General features: G+C 40.3%; 1 protein-coding gene across 2 annotated transcripts in view; it reads left to right on the top strand.

Moving 5' to 3' along the window:
- The window catches only part of NUP98 (nucleoporin 98kDa), a 138,305-nt gene that overhangs the window by 28,535 nt on the left and 83,394 nt on the right, over positions 1-26,376 (top strand). For both annotated transcript variants that reach the window (XM_011993708.1, XM_011993709.1), the window contains exons 10-13: positions 3,507-3,599; positions 12,252-12,392; positions 20,069-20,202; positions 24,077-24,264. In XM_011993708.1, coding sequence (XP_011849098.1) covers positions 3,507-3,599; positions 12,252-12,392; positions 20,069-20,202; positions 24,077-24,264 — 556 coding nt within the window. The remainder of the gene's footprint in view (positions 1-3,506; positions 3,600-12,251; positions 12,393-20,068; positions 20,203-24,076; positions 24,265-26,376) is intronic.

Raw genomic sequence — 26,376 nt, 5'->3', positions numbered from 1 at the left:
TTCCTTCCTTCCTTCCTTCCTTCCTTCCTTCCTTCCTTCCTTCCCTTTCTTTCCTTTCTTTCTTTCCTTCCTTTTTTTTCTTTTCTTTCCTTCTCTTCTTTCTCCTCTCTTCTCTCTTCTCTTCTCTCTTCTCTCACTCTGTCTCCTAGGCTAGAGTGTACTGGTGTGATCTCAGCTCACTGCAACCTCCGCCTCCTGGGCTCAAGTGATCCTCCCACCTCAGCCTCCTGAGTAGCTGGGACTACAGGCATGTGCTACTACATCTGGCTAATATTTGTATTTTTATAGAGACAGGATTTACCATGTCACCCAGGCTGGCCTCAAAGTCCTGAGCTCTGGTGATCCGCCTGCCTTGACCTTACAAAGTGCTGGGATTACAGGCGTGAGCCACTGTGCCTGGCCGATAAAATTTTTTTTTAAGATATATATGATGTTAATCTATGGTTGCAGATTTCTGATTTGCTTAGAGTTCTTTTTTTTTTTTTGGTGTGTGAATATATTTACAGTCGTGTTCAGTGATAGGAAAATGAAAGGTGTCATCTTTATCTGAGTTGCCTTACTAACTTGTGTGCTGAATTTGAATTGTCTTTTTAATTGTTATTTTTAAAATTGAATTTTACAAGTCAATAAACTTGTCCGTGAGAATCGGAGGAAATGTGTGGTATAAACAGTGTAAGTTGGGATTTATTTCCCTCCTGTGGGTTTGAGGTAGTTCACGAGTATCTTGTTTTCTGCTACTTATGGGGCTGTAAGATCCCTTTTGATTAAATTTTTATTCAAAAGAAAAGTCTCCAAGTACATTTTCTATTTTTTCATCAGGGAAAATTGATGATATTTGAGTAAGCAGCACTCCATTTTTGTGGCATAGCTATTAGAACAATTCAAAAAGAGATTCAATGAATGTCTGAGTCAAATATATAGCAATTAAGTCAATTTACTTGTTTGGATTTTATTTTATGTATTTATTTTTTTTTTGAGATGGATTCTCTCTCTGTCACCCAGGCTGGAGTGCAGTGGCATGATTTTGGCTCACTGCAACCATCACCTCCCGGATTCAAGCAATTCTCTGCCTTAGTCTCCCGAGTAGCTGGGATTATAGGCACCTGCCACCACGCCCTGCTAATTTTTGTATTTTTGGTAGATACGGGATTTCACCATCTTGGCCAGGCTGGTCTTGAACTCCTGACCTTGTGATCCACCCGCCTAGGCCTCCCAAAGTGATGGGATTACAGGTGTGAGTCACTGTGCCCGGCCTATTTGCTTGGATTTTAAAATGACATGAAATACTATTGTTTTTGAACTTTTACATTCTTCAGCTTTTTTCTTGATTTTTTTTTTCGTTGAGATAATAATCCAAGTACTGACACGACAAACTATGATATTAGTGATACTTTTTCGTCTGTTCCAAAATAGTCTCTTTACTGTGTTTGTTATCTTTTTGGACTGGTTTCAGTCCATGATTTTTTTTTTCTTTTGGAGACGGAGTCTTGCTCCATTGCCCAGGCTGGAGTGCAGTGGTGTGATCTCAGCTCACTGCAACCCTCTGTCTCCTTGGTTCAAGCGATCTTCCTGCCTCAGCCTCCCAAGTCGCTGGAATTACAAGCGTGCACCACCACAGCCAGCTTTTTTTTTTTTTGTGGTAGTAAAGAAGAGGTTTCACATGTTGGCCAGGCTGGTCTTAAACTCCTGACCTCAAATAATCTACCTGCCTCTGCCTCCCAACGTGTTGGGATTACAGGTGTGAGCCATCGTGCCCAGTACTTTATGACTTTTAAATGACTTCATATATTTTACAAACAGGGTTTTCTGACTAGTTATTTTTTTCTCTTACTAGAAATTAATGACATATTCATTAATTGTTTCGTTGCTATTTAGTTCCAAAAGGAATAATGAAACTTTGTGAACATAGGTGAACAAAAGAAAAGTAATGGCAGCAGTACAGAATAGGATCTTTGTTTGACACCTATGGTTTTTTGTTTTTTTCTTTTTTTTTTTTTTTTTTTGAGCTAGTGTCTCGCTATGTCACCTAGGCTGGAGTGCAATGGTGTGATCTCGACTTACTGCAGCCTCTGCCTCCTGGATTCAAGTGATTGTCCTGCTTCAGCCTCCCAAGTAGTTAGGATTCTGGGTGTGCACCACCATGCCAGCTAATTTGTGTATTTTTAGTAGAGATGGGGTTTCTCCATGTTGGCCAGACTGGTCTTGAACTTGTAACCTCCAGTGACCTGCCCACCTTGGCCTCCCAAAGTGCTGGGATTACAGTTGCCAGCCACCGTGCCCGGCTGACACCTGTGGATTTTAAAGGGGAATTATAGGATTTCGTCTAAATGGTGGCTCATAGTGAAGGAGACTTCTCATGTGTAATCAGTTACACCTTACTATCCAGGCCTGGTTCGTCTGTTCAAAATAAAAGCTACTATAGAGAGTTTTGTAGGTAATTTTTTTGTTAGCAAGGACCTTTAGGTTCAGTTAAAGTGTCTTTGTTGATTGTTTTATTTTTATTTTATTGTATTGCATTTTTTTTTGAAACAGAGTCTTACTCTATCCAAGCTGGAGTGCAGTGGCGCGATCTTGGCTCACTGCAACTGCTGTCTCCCGGGTTCAAGTGATTCTCCTGCCTCAGCCTCCCAAGTAGCTGGGATTATAGGCATGCGCCACCATGCCTGGCTAATTTTGTATTTTTTGTAGAGACGGGTTTTCACCATGTTCCCCAGGCTGTTCTCGAACTCCTGACCTCATGATCCGCCCACCTTGGCCTCCCAAAGTGTTGGGGTTACAGGTGTGAGCCAGCACGCCTGGCCAATTGTTTTATTTTTTTAGTACAACTTAGGAGGAGTGAATTTTTCTTCTAAATAAACCTGAATCATGCATTGAAAGCTTTGGGCCTCACAAAGGCAATGTTCCCAAAGCTCAAACACATTCACTTTGCTTGAATATTGATATTATCCTGTATTGAATTGATACTTCTTTATTTTATTTACTTATTTTTATTTGTTTTTGAGACAGAGTCCTGCTCTGTCGCCCAGGCTGGAGTGCAGTGGCGCGATCTAGGCTCACCGCAACCTCTCTCTCCTGGGTTCAAACGATTTTCCCACGTCAGCCTCCTGAGTAGCTGGGATTACAGGCACCCACCATCATGCCTGGCCAATTTTTTTTGTATTTTTGTAGAGACGGGGTTTCACCATGTTGGCCAGGCTCCTCTTGAACTCCTGACTTCAGGTGATCCTTCTGCCTCGGCCTCCCAAAGTAGTGGGGGATTGCAGGCGTGAGCCACCACGCCTGGCCTCTGAATTGATATTTCAAGGCTGAAATGTAATTAAGTAAATATGAAGACTTGTTAGCATATGTGAAAATGTTTTTTTAAAGTTATCCTACAAGTTAGGAGTCCTAAATATTAACTGAAAGGTTCACAACTTAGAGTCAGACTGCTTTGTGTTAAACACCCTTATAGAGGAAATTGAGAGTTATATTAAAAGTACAGTCCACTCATTCTTTTGTTTTCCTAGGTTTCGGCACAAATACCAGTGGGAATAGTATTTTTGGAAGTAAACCAGCACCTGGGACTCTTGGAACTGGGCTTGGTGCAGGATTTGGAACAGGTAAGAAACTGCTACCATGAGATCTAGGAAGTGACACAACTTGACTTTCTAGTTTCTGGAACATGAGAGATCTATTTGATTATATTACTGGAATTAAGAAGTCTACCTTTTCGTTTTTCTAGTTGGGTTTATAAAACATTCCCAGCAGTTATGCTTTACCAGGCTTTAAAATATTGGCACATTTGTCTTAGAAGCTGTATGCTCCCTTTTCTACAAAGTATCCTCTGATAGTCCTGTCTATTTGAGATTGTTAGTGTTCAATATGAGAATTATCATGAGGACATTAACTTTCAGTTTCCCCATGTTACTTTTGTAACAGGGATTTGAGGCCTTAAACTGTTTATCAAAGTAAGCCCTAATAGAAAGGCAGAGCAATAAGAGCACATGCTGATGTAATTCTCCTTTGCAAGGAGAATTTCATTTAGTTCGATTGTCATATAGACCAGTGTCACCCCTTTTCCCTGATTCCTACTGTTAACAACTATATTTCAGTGCCTTTGAAGATACCAACCCTTCTACCTGCCTAGTTGTTTTTAAACAGTTGGAGGGCGATGATGGTCATAAGATATAAAATGTTTTCGCATGTACAGTAAAACGAGGTTGTTTAAACAGAGTTTAGCCTACTTTTTCAGTTCATTTGCCTGCAGGTGTGGTCAGTTAGTGTTAAACCATTTCCATAGTCTCTGCTTCCACTGTCCAGTTAATCTGTTTTTTTCCCTTCTATCATCTGAGCATTCATCTGTCATTTCCTTCTTTTTTGTTTGTTTGTTTTTTGTTTTTTGTTTTGGAGACGGAGTCTTGCTCTGTAGTTCAGGCTGGAGTGCAGTGGTGCAGTCGCAGCTCACTGCAATCTCTGCCTCCCAGGTTGAAGCAATTCTCCTCCCTCAGCCTTCCTAGTAGCTGGGATTACAGGTGTACACCACCATGCTTCGCTAATCATTGTATTTTTAGTAGAGACGGGGTTTCACTATGTTGGTCAGGCTGCTCTTGAACTCCTGACCTCAGGTGGTCCTCCCTCCTCGGCCTCCAAAGTGCTGGGATTTACAGGTGCAAGCCACTGTGCCTGGCTGTCATTTCCTTCTTAATGGAACCTCATTTTATACTATGAGTTGCTTTTGTGGTTTTTATTTTTATTTTTTTCAATTTTCCTTTTTTTTTTTTTTTCCAGATGGAGTCTTGCTCCATCCCCCAGGCTGGAGTGCAGTGGCGTAATCCCGGCTCACTGCAACCTCCACCTCCCAAATAGCGGGGACTACTGTTGCATGCCACCACGCCCAGCTAATTTTTGTGTTTTTAGTAGGGACAGGGTTTCACTGTGTTGGCCAGGCTGGTCTTGAACTCCTGAGTTCGTGATCCTCCTGCTTCAGCCTCCTTCAGTGCTGGGATTACAGGCATGAGCCACTGCGCCCAGCCTTCAGTTTTCTTTTTAAGATAAAAGGTGTTTTGTTTTGAGACAGGTTCTTGCTCTGTTGCCCAGGCTGGAGTGCATTGGCATGATCACAGCTCATTGCAGCCTCTACCTCCCGGACTCAAACCATCCTGCCACCTCAGCCTCCCTAGTAATTGGGACAACAGATGCAAGCCACCATGCTCGGCTAATTTTTTAATATTTTGGAGAGATGACGTTGGCCTGTTTTGCCCAGTCTGGTCTCGAACCCCTGGGCTGAAGCCATCCTCCTGCCTTGAGCTCTTAAAGTGCTGGGAATACAGGCATGAGTCAATGCTCCCTGCTTAAGATAAAAGATGTAAGTGCTGGTAAAAAGTTTTTAACAATTCAGAAGTTTCATGAAAAGCCCCGTCTTTTTCAACTGTGAAGTGATGAGGTTTGTTGGGCATGTATCTTGTCAGACTCCTTTCTGTGCATTTTTCGGACATGTTTACACACACACACACGTCTATACATACATGTCTTATATTTAGGGGTTAGGATTATATTCTTGTTTGTTTTTTGAGATGGAGTTTCGCTCTTGTTCCCCAGGCTGGAGTGCAGTGGTGCGATCTTGGCTCACCACAACCTCCGCCTCCCGGGTTCAAGCGATTCTCCTGCCTCAGCCTCCCGAGTAGCTGGGATTACAGGCATGCGCCCCCATGCCCAGCTAATTTTGTATTTTTAGTAGAGACGGGGTTTCTCCATGTTGGTCAGGCTGGTCTCAAACTCCCGACCTCAGGTGATCCCCCTGCCTTGGCCTCCCAAAGTGTTAGGATTACGGGTGTGAGCCACCGTGCCCAGCCTAGGATTATATTTTTAAATGGAAACTATACCCTGTATGAGTGACTTTTAAGCCAAAGGCTGAGATGCATGAGTTGGTTATAATTAATATAGTTGCCTGCAATCAGCATTTTAAGAAAATGAAGTAGAATTAAAAATCAGTAGGCTGGGCCTAATGGGTTATGCTTGTAATCCCAGCACTTTGGGAGGCCTAGGCAGGATTGCTTGAGGTCAGGAGTTTAACATCATCTTGAGCAACATAGTAAGATACTATAAAAATAAATAAATAAATAAAATAGATATGCATGGTGACATGTGCCTGTAGTCCTAGCTACTCAAGCAGCTGAATGAGATATGCTGTGGGAGGATCACTTGAGCCTGGGAGGTAGATGCTGCAGTGGGTTATAATCGTACCACTGTACCCCAGCCTGGGTAACAGAATGAGACTCTGTCTTTAAAAAAAAAAAAATCATTTGAAATATTAAGGTTAATATTCTTTTATGAAACTTTGTTTCAGTTGTGTTTGTGTTTATGTGTTTTGGATCTCAGTGTTTCTCATAGCATGTGCTGTAGTCGAAAATGTTTGAAAGCACTGTCTTACATAGTGTTCTGTGACTTGTATTTTCATTTCACATAATACCAGTTTTTCTTTTGGTCAGTACATACAGATCAATCTCATTTTTAAAAACCCTATTTAGAGCTGGATGAGGTAGCTCATGCTTGTAATCCCAGGTCTTTGGGAGACTGAGGTGGGCGGATTGCTTGGGTAACATAGGGAGACCCTGTCTGTACTAAAAATGCAAAAAGTTAGCTGGGCTTGGTGGCTTGTCCCTGTAGTCCGAGCTACTCGGGAGGCTGAGGTGGGAGAATCACCCGAGCTTTGGAAGTCAAGACTGCAGTGAGCAGTGATCATTCCACTGCTCTCCACACAGGTTGATGGGAATGAGACTTTTTTCTCATTCCCCCCAAAATTTTTTAGTATTCCATTAAAAACACACAATTTACACACATCATACATATACCTTTACTTATTTAACATTTCATCTATTGATGGACATTTGAGTTACTTGATAATGTTGGCAAAGCCCTCAGTGAAGATTTTTTGTTACATAATTTTCCATGTGTTAGTTTATTGTAGGATTGCTACATCAACTTGGAATTGCAGTGTTGGAAGATATGCATATTTCAGATTTTGGTTGGATTTACTAATTTGCCTTTCAAAAATAATACCAGTTTGTGTTGCTCACATTATATAAAATGTCCATGTTTCTGTATTTTCCATATTGTTGGGCTTTTTTGTCTTTGCATACATGATAGTAGAAATTGGTGAATTCCAATTTGTACTTCACTGATTACTGGCAAAGGTGAATATCTTTGTTTTTTTATTTACCATTTGAGTCAGTTTTCTGTTCAAAGTGTTGAATTACTGTTTCTTTTTTTCTGCACCTACTCCTAACTTGAGATTCTTGTTAATTTACATTTTATTTATTTGTTTATTTATTTATTTATTTATTTATTTTGAGACTGAGTTTCTCTTGTTGCCCAGGCTGGAGTACAGTGGTGTGATCTCAGCTCACAGCAACCTCCACCTCCCAGGTTCAAGTGATTCTCCTGCCTCAGCCTCCTAAGTAGCTGGGATTATAGGCATGCGCCACTGCACCCGGCTCATTTTGCATTTTTTTAGTTAGAGATGAGATTTCACCATGTTGATCAGGCTGGTCTCGAACTCCTGGCCTCAAGTGATCCACCAGCCTCGGCTTCCCAAAGTGCTGGGATTACAGGCGTGAGCCACCGTGCCTGGCCTCTTAATTTATTTTTAAGGATGCTTTACGTATCGTGGATATTAACTCTTTTTGGTTATATAATAGGTGTTTTTTTTTTTTTTAATGAAAATTCCCCATTATACCCCAGAAAGAATTTCATTTGAGCTTTTCAACTTATCCAACTTCTGCCACATAAATTTTGCAAGAAATTAAAACTTAAAAGCTCTCATTTCGTTGTACCGTGTGATCCCTAAACATATGCAGAATGTATCATTTGAAATCACATGTTTTCTTCCAACCCTGTAGGAAAAAATAGCTTTGGTACGGACAAATTAAGGAAGGCTTTTCTTTTCTTTTTTGCTCAAATTCGAATTAACGAAGGCTTTTCTTTTTTTAAAATATTTTTTGTAATTTTAGTAGAGACGGAATTTCACCATGTTGGCCAGGCTAGTCTTGAACTACTGACCTCAGGTGATCCACCTGCCTCAGCCTCCCAGAGTGCTGGGTTTAGAGGTTTGAGCCACTGCACTGGGCCACAAGTTGTTTTGTGATTTTTTTTTTTGTTTTAATTATTATACTTTATGTTCTAGGTTACATGTGCACAATGTGCAGGTTTGTTATATATGTATACATGTGCCATGTTGGTGTGCTGCACCCATTAACTCGTCATTTACATTAGGTGTATCTCCTAATGCTATCCCTCCCCCCCTGCCCACCGCAAGTTTTATTTTATTTTTTTCCAAGATGGACTCTTGCTCTTGCCTAGGCTGGAGTGCAGTGGCGTGATCTCGGCTCACCGCAACCTCTGCCTCCCGGATTCAAGCAATTCTTCTACCTCAGCCTAATTTTTGTATTTTTAGTAGAAATGGAGTTTCACCATTTTGGCCAGGCTAGTCTGGAACTCTTGACCTCGTGATACCCCTGCTTCAGCCTCCCAAAGTACTGGGATTACAGTCATGAGCCACTGCACCCAGCCACAACTTTTATTTTTATGTGATCAGAATTACTTTCTCTTTGGCTCCTGAATCTTGTAGGTTTTGATTAGCAATGTCTTCCCCCATATTCCAAGACTTTGTAATTCCTTTTCTGATGCTTTTGTCTCTTATTCCACAATAATGTAATATCCTAACATTTTATTTTAATATACTCTGTTTTCCTCCGACAGTTCTCTCTCACAACAAACAAACTGCATTTGTGTCGCTGTTGTATATTCCTTATACATGCCTCTCCTATAAACTAAAAGATGGATACAATCAATTAAGAATTTTACACCCACAACCTTAGCAGCAGTGTATCATGTAGGGAAATGAGAATTGTGAGTCACCAGGCACACACACTGTTGCAATTCCCTAATTATCACATCTGCTAAAGCAGGCCCTTGGCTTTGAGAGGAACATTTCCTGAGACTTGCATATAAACACCCACATTCCTGAACTCTGCATTTCATGGTTTAACAAACACCCACATTCCTGAACTCTGCATTTCATTGTTTAACAGGTAGACTAGCGCTGTAGCTTTCAGCTGTATTTTTGGGAGGCATTAGCTAAATGGGTGTTTCTCTGCAACTTCTTATTTTCAGTGATGGAGATTCAAACTCAAGCCTCCTGTAACATGGGCATTTGGGTACTTAATGATTAGTTGTGATATACAAATGTTAAATGTACAGATACACAAGATTTTTTTGTATGCTTAGATTTAAGAAACCAATCTTAGTATAAAAGGTTTTATACTGTCCCTTGGCATGTGATTTTCTCCTGCACTATGTGTTCAGACTAAGAAACATCCATTAATTCATGGACATAATCATTTCTTGTTTTATAGTGATATTAACTATCATTAGCACTATCAATTGCACACCATTGCCTTGGTTACTTATTAATAATAGTAAACCTTCGTTCTACAGATTTTCCTTGAAGTAATGGCTACATATAGTAAGGTTGATTGTAATACTAAGAGACACATAGAAAAATCTTTCTGGTGCTAATAGATGCCTCAGATCAATTTAATAAATTCTAACAATTTTGGAATGTCTCAAAAGGAAAATAACCATTTTCAATTTTTTCTTGATTTTCTGTGGAGTTTCTAAGGCCGCTATTACCATTTTGCCCCCCATATTGCTTCTTTATAACTGCTACAGCTAATCATAAATATAGCACATTTTTCCTATCTTGACGAATTACCAAAACTTTATTATATCACACAACATCGCACTCAGAATGTCTCTCATATTCTGGACCATTAGTTCTTTCATTAAACAAAAAGCCGTTTGTGCATAAAACAAGGCAAATCTGGATAAAAATACCTATTTTTCCATTGATAAATTGCAATAGTCAGTAGTCATTTTATGATAATTCCTTTACAGACAACCCAAACCTCACAGTGCCTTGTTTTTTTTGTTGTTGTTGTTGTTTTTTGAGATGGAGTTTTGCTCTTGTTGCCCAGGCTGGAGTGCAATGGCGTGATCTCAGCTCACTGCAACCTCCACCTCCTGGGTTCAAGCGATTCTCCTGCTTCAGCCTTCCCGAGTAGATGGGATTATAGGCATGTGCCGCCACGCCCAGCTAATTTTGTATTTTTAGAAGAGACAGGGTTTCTCCATGTTTGTCAAGCTGGTCTCGAACTCCTGACCTTAGGTGATCTGCCCTCCTTGGCTTCCCAAAGTGCTAGGATTACAGGCGTGAGCCACCGCGCCCGGCCCACAGTGCCTTTTTTTATTCTTCTGTGGATTATTGAAATACAGTACAGTGATTTTAGACTGATTCATCGGTCATCATCCAGGGATGCTGTAAAGGTGAGGGCAATACACATTTAGAGTAGAATTTTTCATCTATTTTATATATTTGAGTTTTACCTTTTTGTTTGGAGGCAAGGAGGTATTAGACTACCAGAAAATAAAAAATTCTGTAATTGGTGCTGTAAACTATTTCCTTTGATGAAGAAATATAATTTTAGTATTTCTTGGAGCTTACGTTAATTACTAATGGTTTAGAACTTTAATATTGTTATTGCTACAATGTTGTCTTTTTTTTTTTTTTTTTTTTTTGAGACTAAGTTTCACTCTTGTTGCCCAGGCTGGAGGGCAATGGTGTGATCTCAGCTCACCACAACCTCCGCCTGCTGGGTTCAAGTGATTCTCCTGCCTCAGCCTCCCAAGTAGTTGGGATTACAGGCATGCGCTGCCACACCCAGCTAATTTTTGTATTTTTAGTAGAGACGGGGTTTCTCCATGTTGGTCAGGCTGGTCTTGAACTCTTGACTTCAGGTGATCCACCTTTCTCGGCCTCCCAAAGTGTGGGATTACAGGTGTGAGGCACTGCGCCCGGCCCTGTTGTCTTATTTTTAATGAGGTTGGACAGTCAGAGTAATTTGTTCAGTAGTCATCCTTACTGATTTATATTGTGTGCATTGTCTTGGTATAAACTTCCTGTTCTTTTTTGATTGTGATCTCAAAGCAGTTCCCATACAATATTTTTGACCTGCAAGTATTATATCTTTAAAGTGATTTTCCTGGTAAGTGATACTTGTTTCAAGGTGCAGTTGATATGTTAAAAAGAACTTCAGAAGCCATGCCTAGTGATGCATGCCTGTAGTCCCAGCTACTCTGGAGGCTGAGGTGGGAGGATTACTTGCGCCCAGGGCTCAGCCTGGGTGACATAATGAGATCCGGTCTCTTTCTCTCTTTTTTTTTTAAAGGAACCTTAAATCTTATAAATTGCCAATAATTTTGGGGAAACATGTTGGGAAATTGAATGGATTTTTTTTTTTTTTGATAATGCCAGTAACTTGTATTCACCATATTCTCCCCTATTTTACACTTCTAAAATCACCGCTGACAACAAGGATTCCCTAAGCAAAATTCAGCAATACAAGTTTCTGCAATGGGTTCCCTCTGATGAAAATGAGTTCTTAGTCCAGCCACTCTGGTTCGTGCTGAAATTTGAGTCTGTTTAGTAACCTCACTAGGAGATATTGAGCTTTTTGTAAAACAAGTTTGTCTGGATAAAGCAGTTTTCATGAGATGGTAAAATTGAAAGTGTTACATTGTATTAGTGAAAGACAATATGTTGGATTTAGTTTTTCTATAGTTCAGTCTCTAAGAAAGATGACATGATTGTGTTGAGTATTTTGATTTGCAAGTATTGAATTTTAAGAATAATTTTTAAAAATTCTTTGGAAATCTGTTCTGCTGTAGAGAGGCAGTTAAGAGGCCTGGTTGTCAAGTACACCTAGGTTTGAACCCCATTTCTATCATTTATAACATTGTGGCATCATGCTAATTACTAAACCCTAAGTTTTCTCCTCTGTTAAATGGGAATAATAGTTTCTACATCAGACATACCAGCTAATTTTGATGAGCATATAGTATGTACCTGATCTCTTCTAAATGCTTTATGAATGTTTATTCATTTTAATTTTATGATAAATGTCTAAGCTATATGTTACTTCATGTTATAGTTGAGGAAACTGAAGCACAGAGAGATTTTAGTATTTTACCTGTGATGTGTATAGCGTACTGACCCAGTGCTTGACCTGAAGTAGCACTTACCATATTCACCCCTTTGTTGAAATGAGTGGTCATTATGAAGTTTCCAAATGTATTGTATTTTTAAGTAACTGACCTCTGGCACAACACTGAAAGAATCTTCTGTGGTGCTTTTTTCTTTCCTCTTGTCTCCGTAGCTCTTGGTGCTGGACAGGCATCTTTGTTTGGGAACAACCAACCTAAGATTGGAGGGCCTCTTGGTACAGGAGCCTTTGGGGCCCCTGGATTTAATACTACGACAGCCACTTTGGGCTTTGGAGCCCCCCAGGCCCCAGTAGGTAAGTGTCAGTCACTTTAGAAGGCTTTTCTTAATTTTTTGCTAATACTTGCTGACCTGATTTTCCATCCTACCCTGTCCCATTCCTAGCAAGGCATTACATACATGCATGTCATTAAACAATTGTGTAATAAAGAAGGGCTTATTAATAGATCCTGGCCTACTCTGCTTTCCCTGCTCCTAGGCCTCCTCTCTCAAAGAAACCACTTTGTTAGCTCTTTTTAATTCATCTGATATATAATTTAATTAATATCTCTAAATGTGCTTATATTGCTGTGTTTTGGTTTATTAAATCTAAGTAAATTTAACCTGTTATGGTAAATGAGAATTTAGCTCATGTATCACCTCTGCTTTATTTACTTCTTCCAATATAATTATGTTTACTAAATTTACTATATTTCCTAAATTTAGTTTTATCTATTGAAGTGTTTTTCTTTCTTTTATTTTTTTGAAAAGGAATCTTGCACTGTTGCCCAAGCTAGAGTGCAATGGCGTGATCTCAGCTCACTGCAACCTCCACCTCCTGGGTTCAAGCGATTCTTCTGCCTCAGCTTCCCAAGTAGCTGGGATTACAGGTGCACACCACCACGCCCAGCTAATTTTTTTTTTGTATCTTGAGCAGATACGGGGTTTCACCGTGTTGGCCAGGCTGGCCTCGAATTCCTGACCTCGTGATTCACCCACCTTGGCTTCCCAATGTGCTAGGATTACAGGTGTAAGCCACCGCGCCCAGCCTGAGGTGTTTTTCATACTTCATTCATTTGAATACTCCTTCCGAACTTTGGAAGTGTCCACTTACCACTTTATTATTTATTTTGAACTTAAGGAAATTAACTTACTTTTTTTTTTTGAGATGGCGTTTTGCTCTGTCGCCCAGGCTGGAATGCAGTGGCTCGATCTTGGCTCACTGCAAGCTCCATCTCCTGGATTCACGCCATTCTCCTGCCTCAGCCTCTTGAGTAGCTGGGACTACAGGCGCCCGCCACCATGCCCGGCTAATTTTTTTGTATTTTTAATAGAGACGGGATTTCACCATGTTAGCCAGGATGGTCTCGATCTCCTGACCGCGTGATCTGCCCACCTCGGCCTCCCAAAGTGCTGGGATTACAGGCATGAGTCACTGCGCCTGGCTGAAATTAACTTACTTTTTTTTTTTTTTTTTTTTTGAGACGGAATCTCGCTCTGTCGCCCGGGCTGGAGTGCAGTGGCCGGATCTCAGCTCACTGCAAGCTCCGCCTCCCGGGTTTGTGCCATTCTCCTGCTTTAGCCTCCCGAGTAGCTGGGACTACAGGCGCCTGCCACCGTGCCCGGCTAATTTTTTTTTTTTTTTAGTAGAGACGGGGTTTCACCATGTTAGCCAGGATGGTCTCGATCTCCTGACCTCGTGATCCGCCCGTCTTGGCCTCCCAAAGTGCTGGGATTACAGGCTTGAGCCACCGCGCCCGGCCTAACTTACTTTTTAATTTAAATAGCTTTTTAAGGAAAATTATGGGTCAGACACGGTGGCTCACGCCTGTAATCCCAACACTTCGGGAGGCCGAGGTGGGTGGATCACGGGGTCAGGAGTTTGAGACCAGCCTGGCCAACATGGTGAAACCTCGTATCTACTAAAAATTCAAAAATCAACCGGGCATGGTGGTGCCTGCCTGTAATCCCAGATACTCAGGAGGCTGAGACAGGAGAATCGCTTGAACCCGGGAGGTGGAGGTTGCAGTGAGCCGAGATCGCGCCACTACATTCCAGCCTGCATGATAGAGTGGGAGTCCGTCTCAACAAAAAGAAAAAGGAAAAGAAAATGATGTTCTACAGGAAGTGAAAAACTGGTTGTCACCTGGCATAAATAGAGTAACTGAGATAAATAGAATAGATAGCTGTTTCTGTACCACTAAATTATCTCCCATACTGTCGTGATACATGTGTCACGTTTTGAGACACCTTTGCAAATTTAAGCTACATACTTACATGTTTTTCTTATTCTGTCAACAAGGTGCTAGTGTTTCTTGAGTCTTCTTTGTCAAATGAGGATATTAGTACCCTTCCCTTTGCTTTTATTACCCTTATTTGTTTTCTTATCTTTTTTTTTTTTTGGAGACAGAGTCTCTGTCCCCTAGGCTGGAGTGCAGTTGTATAATCTCGGCTCACTGCAACCTCTGCCTCCCAGATTCAAGCAATTCTCCTGCCTCAGCTTCCTGAGTAGCTGGGATTACAGGTGCCTGCCACCAATCTTTAATGCTTGGTAGTCCTTTTCATTCCTATTTAAGATTAAAAATAGGCTGGACACGGTGGCTCATGACTGTAATCCCAGCACTTTGGGAGGCTGAGGTGGGCGGATTGCTTGAGGTCAAGCGTTTGAGACCAGCCGGCCAACATGGTAAAACCCCATGTCAACCACAAATAGAAAAACTGGCTGGGCATGGTGGCACATGCATGTAATCTCAGCTGCTCTGGAGGCTGAGGCGGGAGAATCACTTGAACCTGGGAGGCGGAAGTTGCACTAAGCTGACATCATGCCACTACACTCCAGCCTGGGTGACAGTGTGAAACTCTGTCTACAAAAAAATATATATATATATTTTATATATATATGTATTTATATTTAAAAGCTCACTGGCAACTTTTTGTATGTGAGTAGGGCTCGTTTACCAGTAGGTTTTACTTTAGAGTGAGTAACCTAGAAACCAACTATGATCAGACACAGGGTCCTCTAAATGTTAGAATGTCAAATTCTTAGCTCTGGGATGGTATCAGTAACCACAGTAGTTGCCCTTCTCCTTTTTGTGTGTTTACTTAGAGAGAGGCATACTTTGACCTGTGTATTGAGCACCAGTGATTAGGAGGATGGCAATATGTAGTTTTCTATATAAACTTCATTTATCTTTTTTTTTTTGAGACAGAGTCTTGCTCTCTGTCCCAGACTGGAGTGTAGTGGTGTGATCTCGATCTTGGCTCACTGTAACCTTCGCCTCCCAGGTTCAATTGATTCTGTTTCCTCAGCCTCCTGAGTAGCTGGGATTGCAGGCCCATGTCACCACACCTGGCTATTTTTTGTATTTTCAGTAGAGATTGGGTTTCACCATATTAGCTACGCTGGTCTTGAACTCCTGACCTCCAGCAATCCTCTCGCCTCAGCCTCCCAATTTGCTGGGATTACAGGTGTGAGCCACCGTGTCTGGCTTAGACTTTCCATTAATTCTTTCCTCTTCCTGGTTTCAATTTTACTTCATCAAACCTGGTATTCCCAAGTCCCTAGACATCTGGGATTCTCCAAGGTAGATATGCATCATTTGATCATACTGGTAGACCCTTGGACAATATGAGGGTTAGGGGTGCTGACCCCCACACAGTTGAAAATTTGCAAATAATCTTTGATTCCCAGGCTTTACTGACAGCATAAACAGTTAATACACATTATGTATATTATATGTAGTACGTACTATATTCTTACTATAAAGTAAGCTAAAGAAAGAATATATTATTAAGAAAATCATGAGGGGGAGGAACGGGTTGGTCTTGCTCTCTCAGGGATGGCAGAGGAGGAAATCCACACGTAAGTGGATCAACACAGTTCAAACTTGTGTTGTTCAAGGGTCAACTGTAATTGCTGTTGAGTGTACTCTAAACTATAGGTTTCTGTGTCCTGCTTGATCAGTCCTCTGTCCACATCTTTCCCCTAGAAATTTGTCAGATTTTCTCATGTGTTCATTTGCCACCTTCCCATTTTCTGTCATTATGGGTTTATATATATACATTTTAATATTTTTTAGCCATAGATTTTAATAAGGTCTTTGGAGAGAGAGGAGGTGACTTCGAGTTTTCATTGATCTCTGTGTGAACTTTATACTTAGCTTTATCATTAAAAATAGGCTGGGCGCGGTGCCTCACGCCTGTAATCCCAGCACTTTGGGAGGCCAAGGCGGGTGGATCACCTGAGGTCACGAGTTCGACCAGACTGGCCAACATGGTGAAACCCCATCTCTACTAAAAATACAAAAATCAGCCTGGCGTGGCGGCAGGCACCTGTAATCCCAGCTACTTGCAAGGCCGAGGCAGGAGAATTGCCTTATCCGGGAGATGGAGGTTGCAGTGAGCCAAGATTGCGCCACTGCACTCCAGCCTGGGTGACACAGCGAGACTCCGTCTCAAAAAAATAATTACGTTTTAATTTTATTTTTTTCTCATTTTTCATTGGTTTTAGTAGAAGGAAGTAGTATAAATTATTGTTAATAGTGCCATTTTTACTTATATAGCTTTCTGACTAGTTTTTAATGATCCATCTCTTTTTCCAAAGTTCCTGACACAGTAATTTAGTTAGTATTAAAGTTGTGTGTCTTAACATTACTGCCCATTTAAAGGTAATTGTATTTACTTTTAGAATGTACATCTTTGTACCACGGAATCTTAGTTGAAAGTACTTTAGAATTATGTGAGTCTAGCTTGTCTTAAAAAAACCTCAGGTGTGGTGGCTTCCTTATAGGCGGTACAGTCTGTTGTTCTGTTCTGGTTGTTTAGAAACCCAATCCTGCCTCCATAGGGTTTCCACCCAGTGGTTCTACTGTTATTTCTTTTTTTTTTTCTTTTTTCTTTTTGAGACGGAGTCTTGCTTTGTAGCCCGGGCTGGAGTGCAGTGGCCGGATCTCAGCTCACTGCAAGCTCCGCCTCCCGGGTTTGCGCCATTCTCCTGCCTCAGCCTCCTGAGTAGCTGGGACTACAGGTACGCGTCACCATGCCCGGCTAATTCTTGTATTTTTAGTAGAGATCCCATTTGGCGAGGCTATTCATGAACTCCTGACCTGAAGTAATCTGCTCACCTCAACTTCCCAAAGTGCTGGGATTATAGGTGTGAGCCACCATGCCTCGCCCTAGTATAATTTATTTGTGGTAACCCACTGGCATTTTTCTGGATAAAGTATCATCAGATTCTTGTGTTTCATCAGAAGACTTGTATACTTTTCCCAATCCCTTTAATTATTTGGTTATGATTTAGTTTTTTGTAATCTTTTCTTTCGAAATTTTTTCAGAATTTGTTCTTTGGAAAATTTTCAAATTATTTTGACCAAGCTTGAATGCAATACTAGTAGTTGCTTAGTAGTGCTTGTTTGTTTTCTTGTTTTAGCTAATCTATCAAGATACTCTCTTACCTGTGTCTTTAAATACTACAGTTAACACAAAATTTGTATTTATTCATACAAATACACACTCATACACTTTCTTGTGTTTGGATTTGTTAAAGGAAGTTTTTGGTTTTTTTTTTTTTTTTTTTTTTTTTTTGAGCACACCCAGGTAGAGTGATTTGTATTTGTTAAATGATGAGATCAACTAAGACAGGTCAGTTTCCTATGTGAGTAATTGCCTGTCCAGTAACAAAATGACCAGTGAGGTTTGCAGTTCTATAAAATGTTTCTTGAGTCTGCTTGCATAGTCCCCAAAATAACAGTATGCTGTTAATCTGTAGTACTGTGTACCCCTAAAAAAATGCTTTTCTTTATTTTTGGGTCTTAAATTGGATTTAGGAACTTTCTCAATATAGATGATTTACTTTGTGCTCTTAAAGTTGACATCTCTTGGTTTGAAATCCTGAGCAAACTTGTCCTGTCTTACTAGATATCAACATGAACTTATGATATTTTAGTATTTATTGAATACATCAATTTTAAGAAACCTTTGACTAATGTGGATATACTTCGTTTTCATTAATTTAGCTATAGCAGCCCATTCTGGGTTTTTTTGGGTTTTTTTTTGTTTTGTTTTGTTTTTTAACTGCTTTTGTTCTCCATACTGCCTCTCCCCACTCCCTACAACCTTGTGAGACTTTTCAGAATGTTTTATGTCACTCCTTTGCTGTGGATTATTGTATTATATTTTGGCAGTAACTTTATTTGTAAATGTTTATAAGGGAAAAAGGTAGCATTTTTGCCTGTAAAATGACTTTAGTATGATTTGAGTTTTGAGCAGTATTTTTGGAAAGAGATTTTTATCTTGCAAAAAGGTTTCTTCCTCAGTCGGGGTATACCGTAGTGGTTTTGCTTTTTTTCTTATTGTTTTACTTGTTACAATGGTAGATCGTGAATAGTGTTCTTTGTTACTTATGTCTGTTCCCTACATTCTCTGCAATTGATAACAAAAGTTCTTATACTTTGAGAGAAAATTAGACTTAGTGATTTCTTTTTTCTTTCAGTTTATATTATTTGAATGTTAAATAAATGTAAATAATAAACTTAGAAGGATAACCTAACTGTTTTCTTCAGGAAGACACCTGGATTGGGGGGTGGGGGAAACCACATTTTTTTGTGTGTGCTGCCTTCCTCTGTAGCCTTAATGTACATAATATTTTTATTCTGGAAATTTTACTTAAAGGTAATTATTATTTTTAATAACTACATAACCTATGATGATGTGTCCTGATGTTTACAACTTTTTTTGTTTGTTTGAGACAGAGTCTCGCTCTTTCACCCAGGCTGGAGTGCAGTGGCGCAATCTCGGCTCACTGCAACCTCCACTTCCTGGGTTCCAGCTGGGATTATAGGTGTGCACTCCCATGCCCAGCTAATTTTTTGTGTTTTTAGTAGAGGTGGGGTTTCCCTGTATTGGCCAGGTTGGTCTCGAACTCCTGACCTCAAGTGATCTACTCGCCACGGCCTCCCAAAGTGCTGGGATTACAAACGTGAGCTACCGCACCCGGCCTACAACTATTAATGTTGGATCCATAGGTTGTTTCCATATCTTGACTGTTATATGTAATATGCACTGAATGCTTAGGAATTTTTTTTAATTTTCTTTCTAGTTTAATTAAGTCCTTGAGTTAAATTTTCATGATTAAAAGTATGAGGTTAAAAAATAGAGGCCAGGTGTGGTGGCTGACACCTGTAATCCCAGCATTTTGGGAGGCCAAGGTGGGCAGATAGCTCAAGTTCAGGAGTTCAAGACTGGCCAAGGCAACACAGCAAAACCTCATCTCTTTAAAAAAAAACCCACACCCGCCCCCCCGCCCCCCACACACACACAGAGAAAATTCGCTGTTGTTGGCATGGTGACTCACCCCTGTAGTCCCAGCTACTCGGGAGTCTGAGGTTAGAGGATCACTGGAGCCCAGAGGCAGAGGTTGCAGCAAGCCAAGATCATGCCGCTACACTCCAGCCTGGGTGTGTGTGTGTGTGCGCGCGCGTACAAACACACACAGTACTTGCCCTGTTGTATATTGTCATATTATTTCCTTTAGACAATTACATACACATACACACGCATGCACACACGCGCGCACACACACACAGTACTTGCCCTGTATACTGTCATATTATTGCCTTTAGACAAACCCGTCTATATGTCTCTAGAAGTCAAAGACTATGGCTTTTTATGCAGCTATTTCAGTGATAGGTATGCATAAAATATTTCATCAGGGTTTAAATTTTCCTTTCTTTGATTAGTAGTGACAGTGAACACTGTGTAAGTGAATTTATGTTAGTACTGTATCTTATGAAATACCTCTTCCTAAATTTGACCTATTAGCTTATTTGATTCTTGATTTTCTTTACAGTTTGCTCTACACACATTCTGCCCCAATGATACCATTGATCTGAACATTTTGAAGACCATTTCTTCAAAAAGAATACTGAACTCTGTGTTATAAGTGCGTCGTATCCTTGCATTTATATATAATTTTGTTTTCTTTTTTTTTATAAGCTTTGACAGATCCAAATGCTTCTGCTGCCCAGCAGGCTGTTCTCCAGCAGCACATCAATAGTCTAACATACTCACCTTTTGGAGACTCTCCTCTCTTCCGGAATCCCATGTCAGACCCTAAGAAGAAGGAAGAGGTAAATTTAAGGATACTTCTGCAAAATGTCGTATCAAAGAAAGAGAAACTGAATGTGCAGAATGTAATTTTTTGCATGTATATATTAAGGGATTAAGCAAAGCTAGGCATAATTAATTTTTTAAGACATTATTTCACTCAGCCAGGGGTAAATTATTTTTGCTGTATCTGGACAGTGTTGTAACAGTGAAATGACCACTACACTGAAGATCAGGCCCTGAAATAAGGCAGATATTAATATTCTCATTTTTAATTAAAACAATTTTAAGTTTTTTTCTTTCTGAGATGATGTCTTGCTGGTGTCGAACTCCTAGAAGCAAACCTCCTGCCTCAGTCTCCCAACATGCTGGGATTACAGGTATAAGACACTATGCCCAGCCCTATTGTCATTTTATAAATAAGCAAACTAAGGCTTAGAGAGGCTGACTTTCCTCAAATCATAATGCTCTTAAGTGGCATAACCAAAATCTTAACCTCTTGATTTTTACATAGCTTTGTGTTTAATCTCTTAAAACTCTAGTGTAAAAACATGATCTTTTACTCACATGGTGTTAAAAGTGTAGGCTTTGGTCTGTTTGATCCTTGTTTTACCACTAATCATCTGTGAGACACTGGAAAATGAGAAAGTCATTTTGCCTCCGTAAATTTGTTTCTTCTGTAAAATGGGGACCGTAGTAGTGTTCAATGTTGAGAGCCAAATGAGATAATGCACACCAGGATCATAGTAAATTGCTCAATATACAGAAACTATTTTTCAATCACTAATATCATTACATGTATCCCTCAGCTTTTTATTTTCTGTTTTTTTGTTTTGTTTTGTTTGGTTTGGTTTTTGGTTTGTTTTTTTTTTTTTAAGAAATGGGATCTACCCAACGCCGTGGCTCATGCCTGTAATCCCAGCTCTTTGGGAGTCTGAGGCGGGTGGATCCCCTGAGTTCAGAAGTTCTAGACCAGCCTGGTCAACACGGTGAAACCCCGTCTCCACTAAATATGCAAAAATTATCTGGGCATGGTGGTGGGCACCTGTAATCACAGCTGCTTGGGAGGCGGGATAATTGCTTGAACCTGGGAGGCAGAGGTTGCAGTGAGCCAAGATTGTGCCATTGCACTCCAGCCTGGGCAACAAGAGCAAAACTTCGTTTCAAAAAAAAGAAATGGGATCTTACTATGTTCTTAAATTTTATCCTGTAAACTAGATATGAGAAGCAAGATAAGAATATGAAAGTACCTTTTAAAGTGACATGTAAATGATTAGACGAAAATTATTTATGCAGCCTAATTTTAGGTGGCTGAATATGTGTAAGGCATTGTGTTGTTAAGTGCTGAGGATGCAAAATGAAAATAAACAAGAATTTATTAAGGTTGCTAACCAGTGACAAAGATCAGACAGACAAGCACTTAAATTTACACTGGTTCAGTAGAGTATATGTGATAATAGAAGAGTGTCTGTGGGCCGGGCGCGGTGGCTCAAGCCTGTAATCCCAGCACTTTGAGAGGCCGAGACGGGCGGATCACGAGGTCAGGAGATCGAGACCATCCTGGCTAACACGGTGAAACCCCGTCTCTACTAAAAATACAAAAAACTAGCCGGGCGAGGTGGCGGGCGCCTGTAGTCCCAGCTACTCGGGAGGCTGAGGCAGGAGAATGGCGGGAACCCGGGAGGCGGAGCTTGCAGTGAGCTGAGATCCGGCCACAGTACTCCAGCCTGGGCGACAGAGCGAGATTCCGTCTCAAAAAAAAAAAAAAGAGTGTCTGTCAATGACGAATGGAAAAACAAAATGTTTTATATCTATATGATGGAATATTCAGCCATAAATAGGAGTAAAGTACTGATACATGTTATAACATAAATGAACCTTGAAAACGTAAGTGAAGGCCGGGCACGATGGGCATGGTAGCTCATGTCTTTAATCCCAGCACTTTGGGAGGCTGAGGTGGGCAGATCACCTGAGGTCAGGAGTTCGAGACCAGCCTGACCAACATGGTGAAGCCCCATCTCTACTAAAAAGAAAAATACAAAATTAGCCAGGCATGGTGGCACATGCCCATAATCCCAGCTACTTGTGAGGCTGAGGCAGGAGAATCACATGAACCTGGGAGGTGGAGATTGCAGTGAGCCGAGATTGCACCATTGCACTCCAGCCCGGACAACAAGAGGGAAACTCCATCTCAAAACAAAAAGAAAGAAAATGTTAAGTGAAAGGAGCCAGACACAAAAAGTCATATGATTTGATTTATATGCTATACCCAGAATAGGCAAATCCATAGAGAAAGAAAGCAGATTCATAGTTGCAAAGGAAAAGGGAAGAAATTGAGAGGAACTGAGTTTCTTTTTGAAGTCATCAAAGTTTTCAGGAATCAAATAGTGGTGATGGTTGCACAACCTTGTAAATATATTAAAAACTATTGAAGTAGATGCGTTAAAATGGTGAATTCTATGTCACATGAGTTTTAAGATAAAATTTAAAATATAATAGTGAAAAGATCATAGATGCTTGGATGAATTTGATAAGGCTTTGTTTTCAGAAGAGGAACATTTAACTTTTTTGTATGGGTATGTAGGACTTGGCAAGTCTAGGTCAAGCATTCCAAACAAAGACAGAATTGTGAAAGATCACAACAATCTGGGAATAACAAAGATTCATTGTTAAGTGTAAACAGCTTGCACTGGGAAGAGAAGAATAAATTGTGACAGGCGAGATATGCTAGACGTTGTTATTTGAAGTGGTTATGTAATCTCATTTATACTGTTAGGAAAACAAATGTAGAACATCCTCAGGATGCTGTGTGATATTGTAGAGATGCCATTTGAAGCACCCTGAAATTTAGTTGTGTGTCCTCCACTAACTTGTAGTTTCCTCAGTAATCAGAGGAAGTAACTTTATTTTTATTTCTGGTACCCAGAGTTTGACTTAATGTTTAATTATTAATGTTTACTAAAAGATGAATAAATACAAGCTAGTATCTGTCCTTTTTTTCCCAGAGCGATTTGGATTTCACAGAAGTTGAATATTAATTCATGACAGAGTCTCAGTTTTTCTTGAAGCATAAGATTTTTGGTTTAATTGAAAAGTAATGACTGTGGCTTAGGATTTTTTTGATACCGTGTTTTCATCAAATGAACATACTGTTTTTCAAAGCAGAATAATTGCAAGATGAACTATAGAACGAAGAGAATATTATTATGTTGTATTAGTACATTTTAATTTACAAAACTTTTTTCAGATTCGTTATCTTTGGTTTTTTTTGGAGAAAGAATCTCGCTCTGTCACCCAGGCTGGAGTGCAGTGGTGTGATCTCAGCTTACTGCAACCTCCACCTCCTGGGTTCAAGCGATTCCCATGCCTCAGCCTCCCCAGTAGCTGGGATTACAGGTGCACACCACCACTGTCTGGCTAACAGATTCATTATCTTGATTAGATTTTTTTAAATGTCAGACAAATCATTTTAATTAGGGGCTGGAAAGATGAGTACAAATCAATTCTAGAACGATAAAGACAGTTCTGTTAGTATTCACACATACATACAGATAGTGCATCCCAAATCCAAAATGCTCCAAAATCCAAAACTTCGAGCACTGACGTGACATTCAAAGGAAATGCTCATTGGGACATTTTGGATTTTCACATTTGGGATACTCAACTGGTAAGTGTAATGCAAATATTTCAAAATACAAAAAAATCCAAAATACTTCTAGTCCCAAGCATTTTGGATGAGGGATACTCAACATGTACAAAGTTAGGTGTTAACATCCTTGTTTTATGGGAGCAAGTGAATGGCAAAGATGAGGGTTGAAATCTGGTCTTGTGATTTTTAAGGCCAGTGCAATACATTTAAAGTAAAGTAAAAATTTCCTTGATGCTTTTGTTTTTCAGAGATTGAAACCAACAAATCCAGCAGCCCAGAAGGCTCTTACGACACCTACTCATTATAAATTGACGCCCCGCCCTGCCACTAGAGTCCGGCCAAAGGCTTTACAAACAACAGGCACAGCGAAGTCACATCTTTTTGATGGGCTGGATGACGATGAACCATCCCTAGCCAATGGAGCATTCATGCCCAAGTGAGTTTATTTTTGTTAACAGAAATTAAGTATGAAATACTGATATAAACTAAGTATGAAACAATATACAATTATTTATTTAAATATATTACAGATGTAATACAGTCCACTTTGTTTGTTTTTGTTTTTGAGACAGAGTCTTACTCTCTCGCCCAGGCTGGAGTGCAATGGCATGATCTTTGCTTACTGCAACCTTTGGCTCCTAGGTTCAAATGATTTTCCTGCCTCAGCCTCCTGAGTAGCTGGGATTACAGGCGTGTGCCATCACGCTTGGCTAATTTTGTATTTTTAGTAGAAGCGGGGTTTCACTATGTTGGCCAGGCTGGTCTTGAAACCCTGACCTCATGTGATCTGCCGGCTGGCCTCCCAAAGTGCTGGGATTATAGTGCCGAGCCACTGTGCCCAGCCAGTCCACTTTTTTATAATTTGAAAAATACAGAACATCACAGAGAAGAATAAGAGTCCCCCGATCATTCCCAGGGATAACTCATAGTTAGCATAAAAATATTTTGATAAATATGCCTCTTATTTTACATATTCATGATTTTGTTTTGGTTTTGAATAATTAGGGTTTTTTTTGTTGTTTTTAAAAGTTCAGGTCTCCCAGGCTGGGATGCAGTGACTGCAGCCTCAGCCTCCACAGCTCAAGTGATCCTTCCACCTCAGCCTCCCACGTAACTGGAACTATAGGCTTGTGCCACCATGGCTAGCTAATTTTTTTATTTTTGTAGAGATAGGATCTTCCTATGTTGTTCAGTCTGGTGTTGAACTCGTGGGCTCAAGTGATCCAGCCGTCTCAGCCTCCCAAAAGTGTTGGGAATTAGAGGTGTGAGCCACCACATCTGGCCATGTTTTATGTTGTTGTTTTTTTTTTTTTTTTTTTTTAAGAGACAGGGTCTCTCTTTTTTGCCCGGGCTAGAATAAAGTGGCATGATCATGGCTTACTGGGCTCAAGCAGTCCTCCCACATGAGCCTCCCAAGTAGCTAGGACTACAGGTATGCACCACCAGGCCTGGCTACTTGAAAAAAAATTTTTTTGTAGAGATGGTGTCTTGTGTATGTTGCCTAGGCTGGTCTCAAACTGGTGTCAAGCAGTCCTCCCACCTTGGCCTCCCAAATTGCTGGGATTACAGGTGTGAGCCACTGTGCTAAGACTACTTTTTCTTTTTTCTTACAACTCACAATGGTCAAATAGATTAAGAAGAATCTGGCTTTTATTGTTTGTTTGTTTTTTGAGATGGAGTTTTGTTGTTATTGCCCATGTTTGAGTACAATGGCACGATCTTGGCTCACCACAACCTCTCCTTTCCGGGTTCAAATGATTCTCCTGTATCAGCCTCCTGAGTAGCTGAGATTACAGGCATGCGCCACCATGCCTGGCTAATTTTTTTTTTTTTGTATTTTTAGTAGAGAGGGTTTCTCCATGTTTGTCAGGCTGGTCTCGAACTCCTGACTTTAGGTGATTCCCCCGCCTCAGCCTCCCAAAGTGCTAGGTGTGAGCCACCGTGCCCAGTGTATTTTTTTTTAATACATTATAATTTTATACAAATATAGAACCAAAAATAATTACACAGAAAAAATACAGAAGAGTATGTAGAAAAGTCATTGGTAAACACAGAAAACTACACTTAAATGATGCTTTAGAGCAAATATACCTCAAAGTGTTGATACATGCATGGAACAAAAACCTGAGGAAAATTAAAAATCAGACTATTAACATTTAACATCAGGAGAGAGAATGTCATGGCATGTCATTTCTTGGTTATTTTTCTAGATACACACACACACATACACACACACACAGGCTTTTTTAACAAGTACTTTTCTAGTCAGAAAAAAGGTGGGTTTTTTTGGGTGGAACATTTTGTAAGCTTTGGAGAACAAACAATTTTTTTCACTCCCAATTCTTTGTCTATGAAAGTTAATACGTTAAAAACATTACATGCAACTTTCTTTCCCTAAAAACGTGGTAATCCAGCCGGGCGTGGTGGCTCACACCTGTAATCCCAGCACTTTGGATGGCCGAGGTGGGCAGATCACTAGAGGTCAGGAGTTCAAGATCAGCCCGGCTAACATGGTGAAACCCCATTTCTACTGAATATACAAAATTAG

Source organism: Mandrillus leucophaeus, unplaced genomic scaffold, assembly GCF_000951045.1.
Source record: "Mandrillus leucophaeus isolate KB7577 unplaced genomic scaffold, Mleu.le_1.0 Scaffold432, whole genome shotgun sequence".
NCBI lineage: Eukaryota > Metazoa > Chordata > Mammalia > Primates > Cercopithecidae > Mandrillus > Mandrillus leucophaeus.
This window is presented reverse-complemented; position numbering and strand designations above follow the sequence as displayed.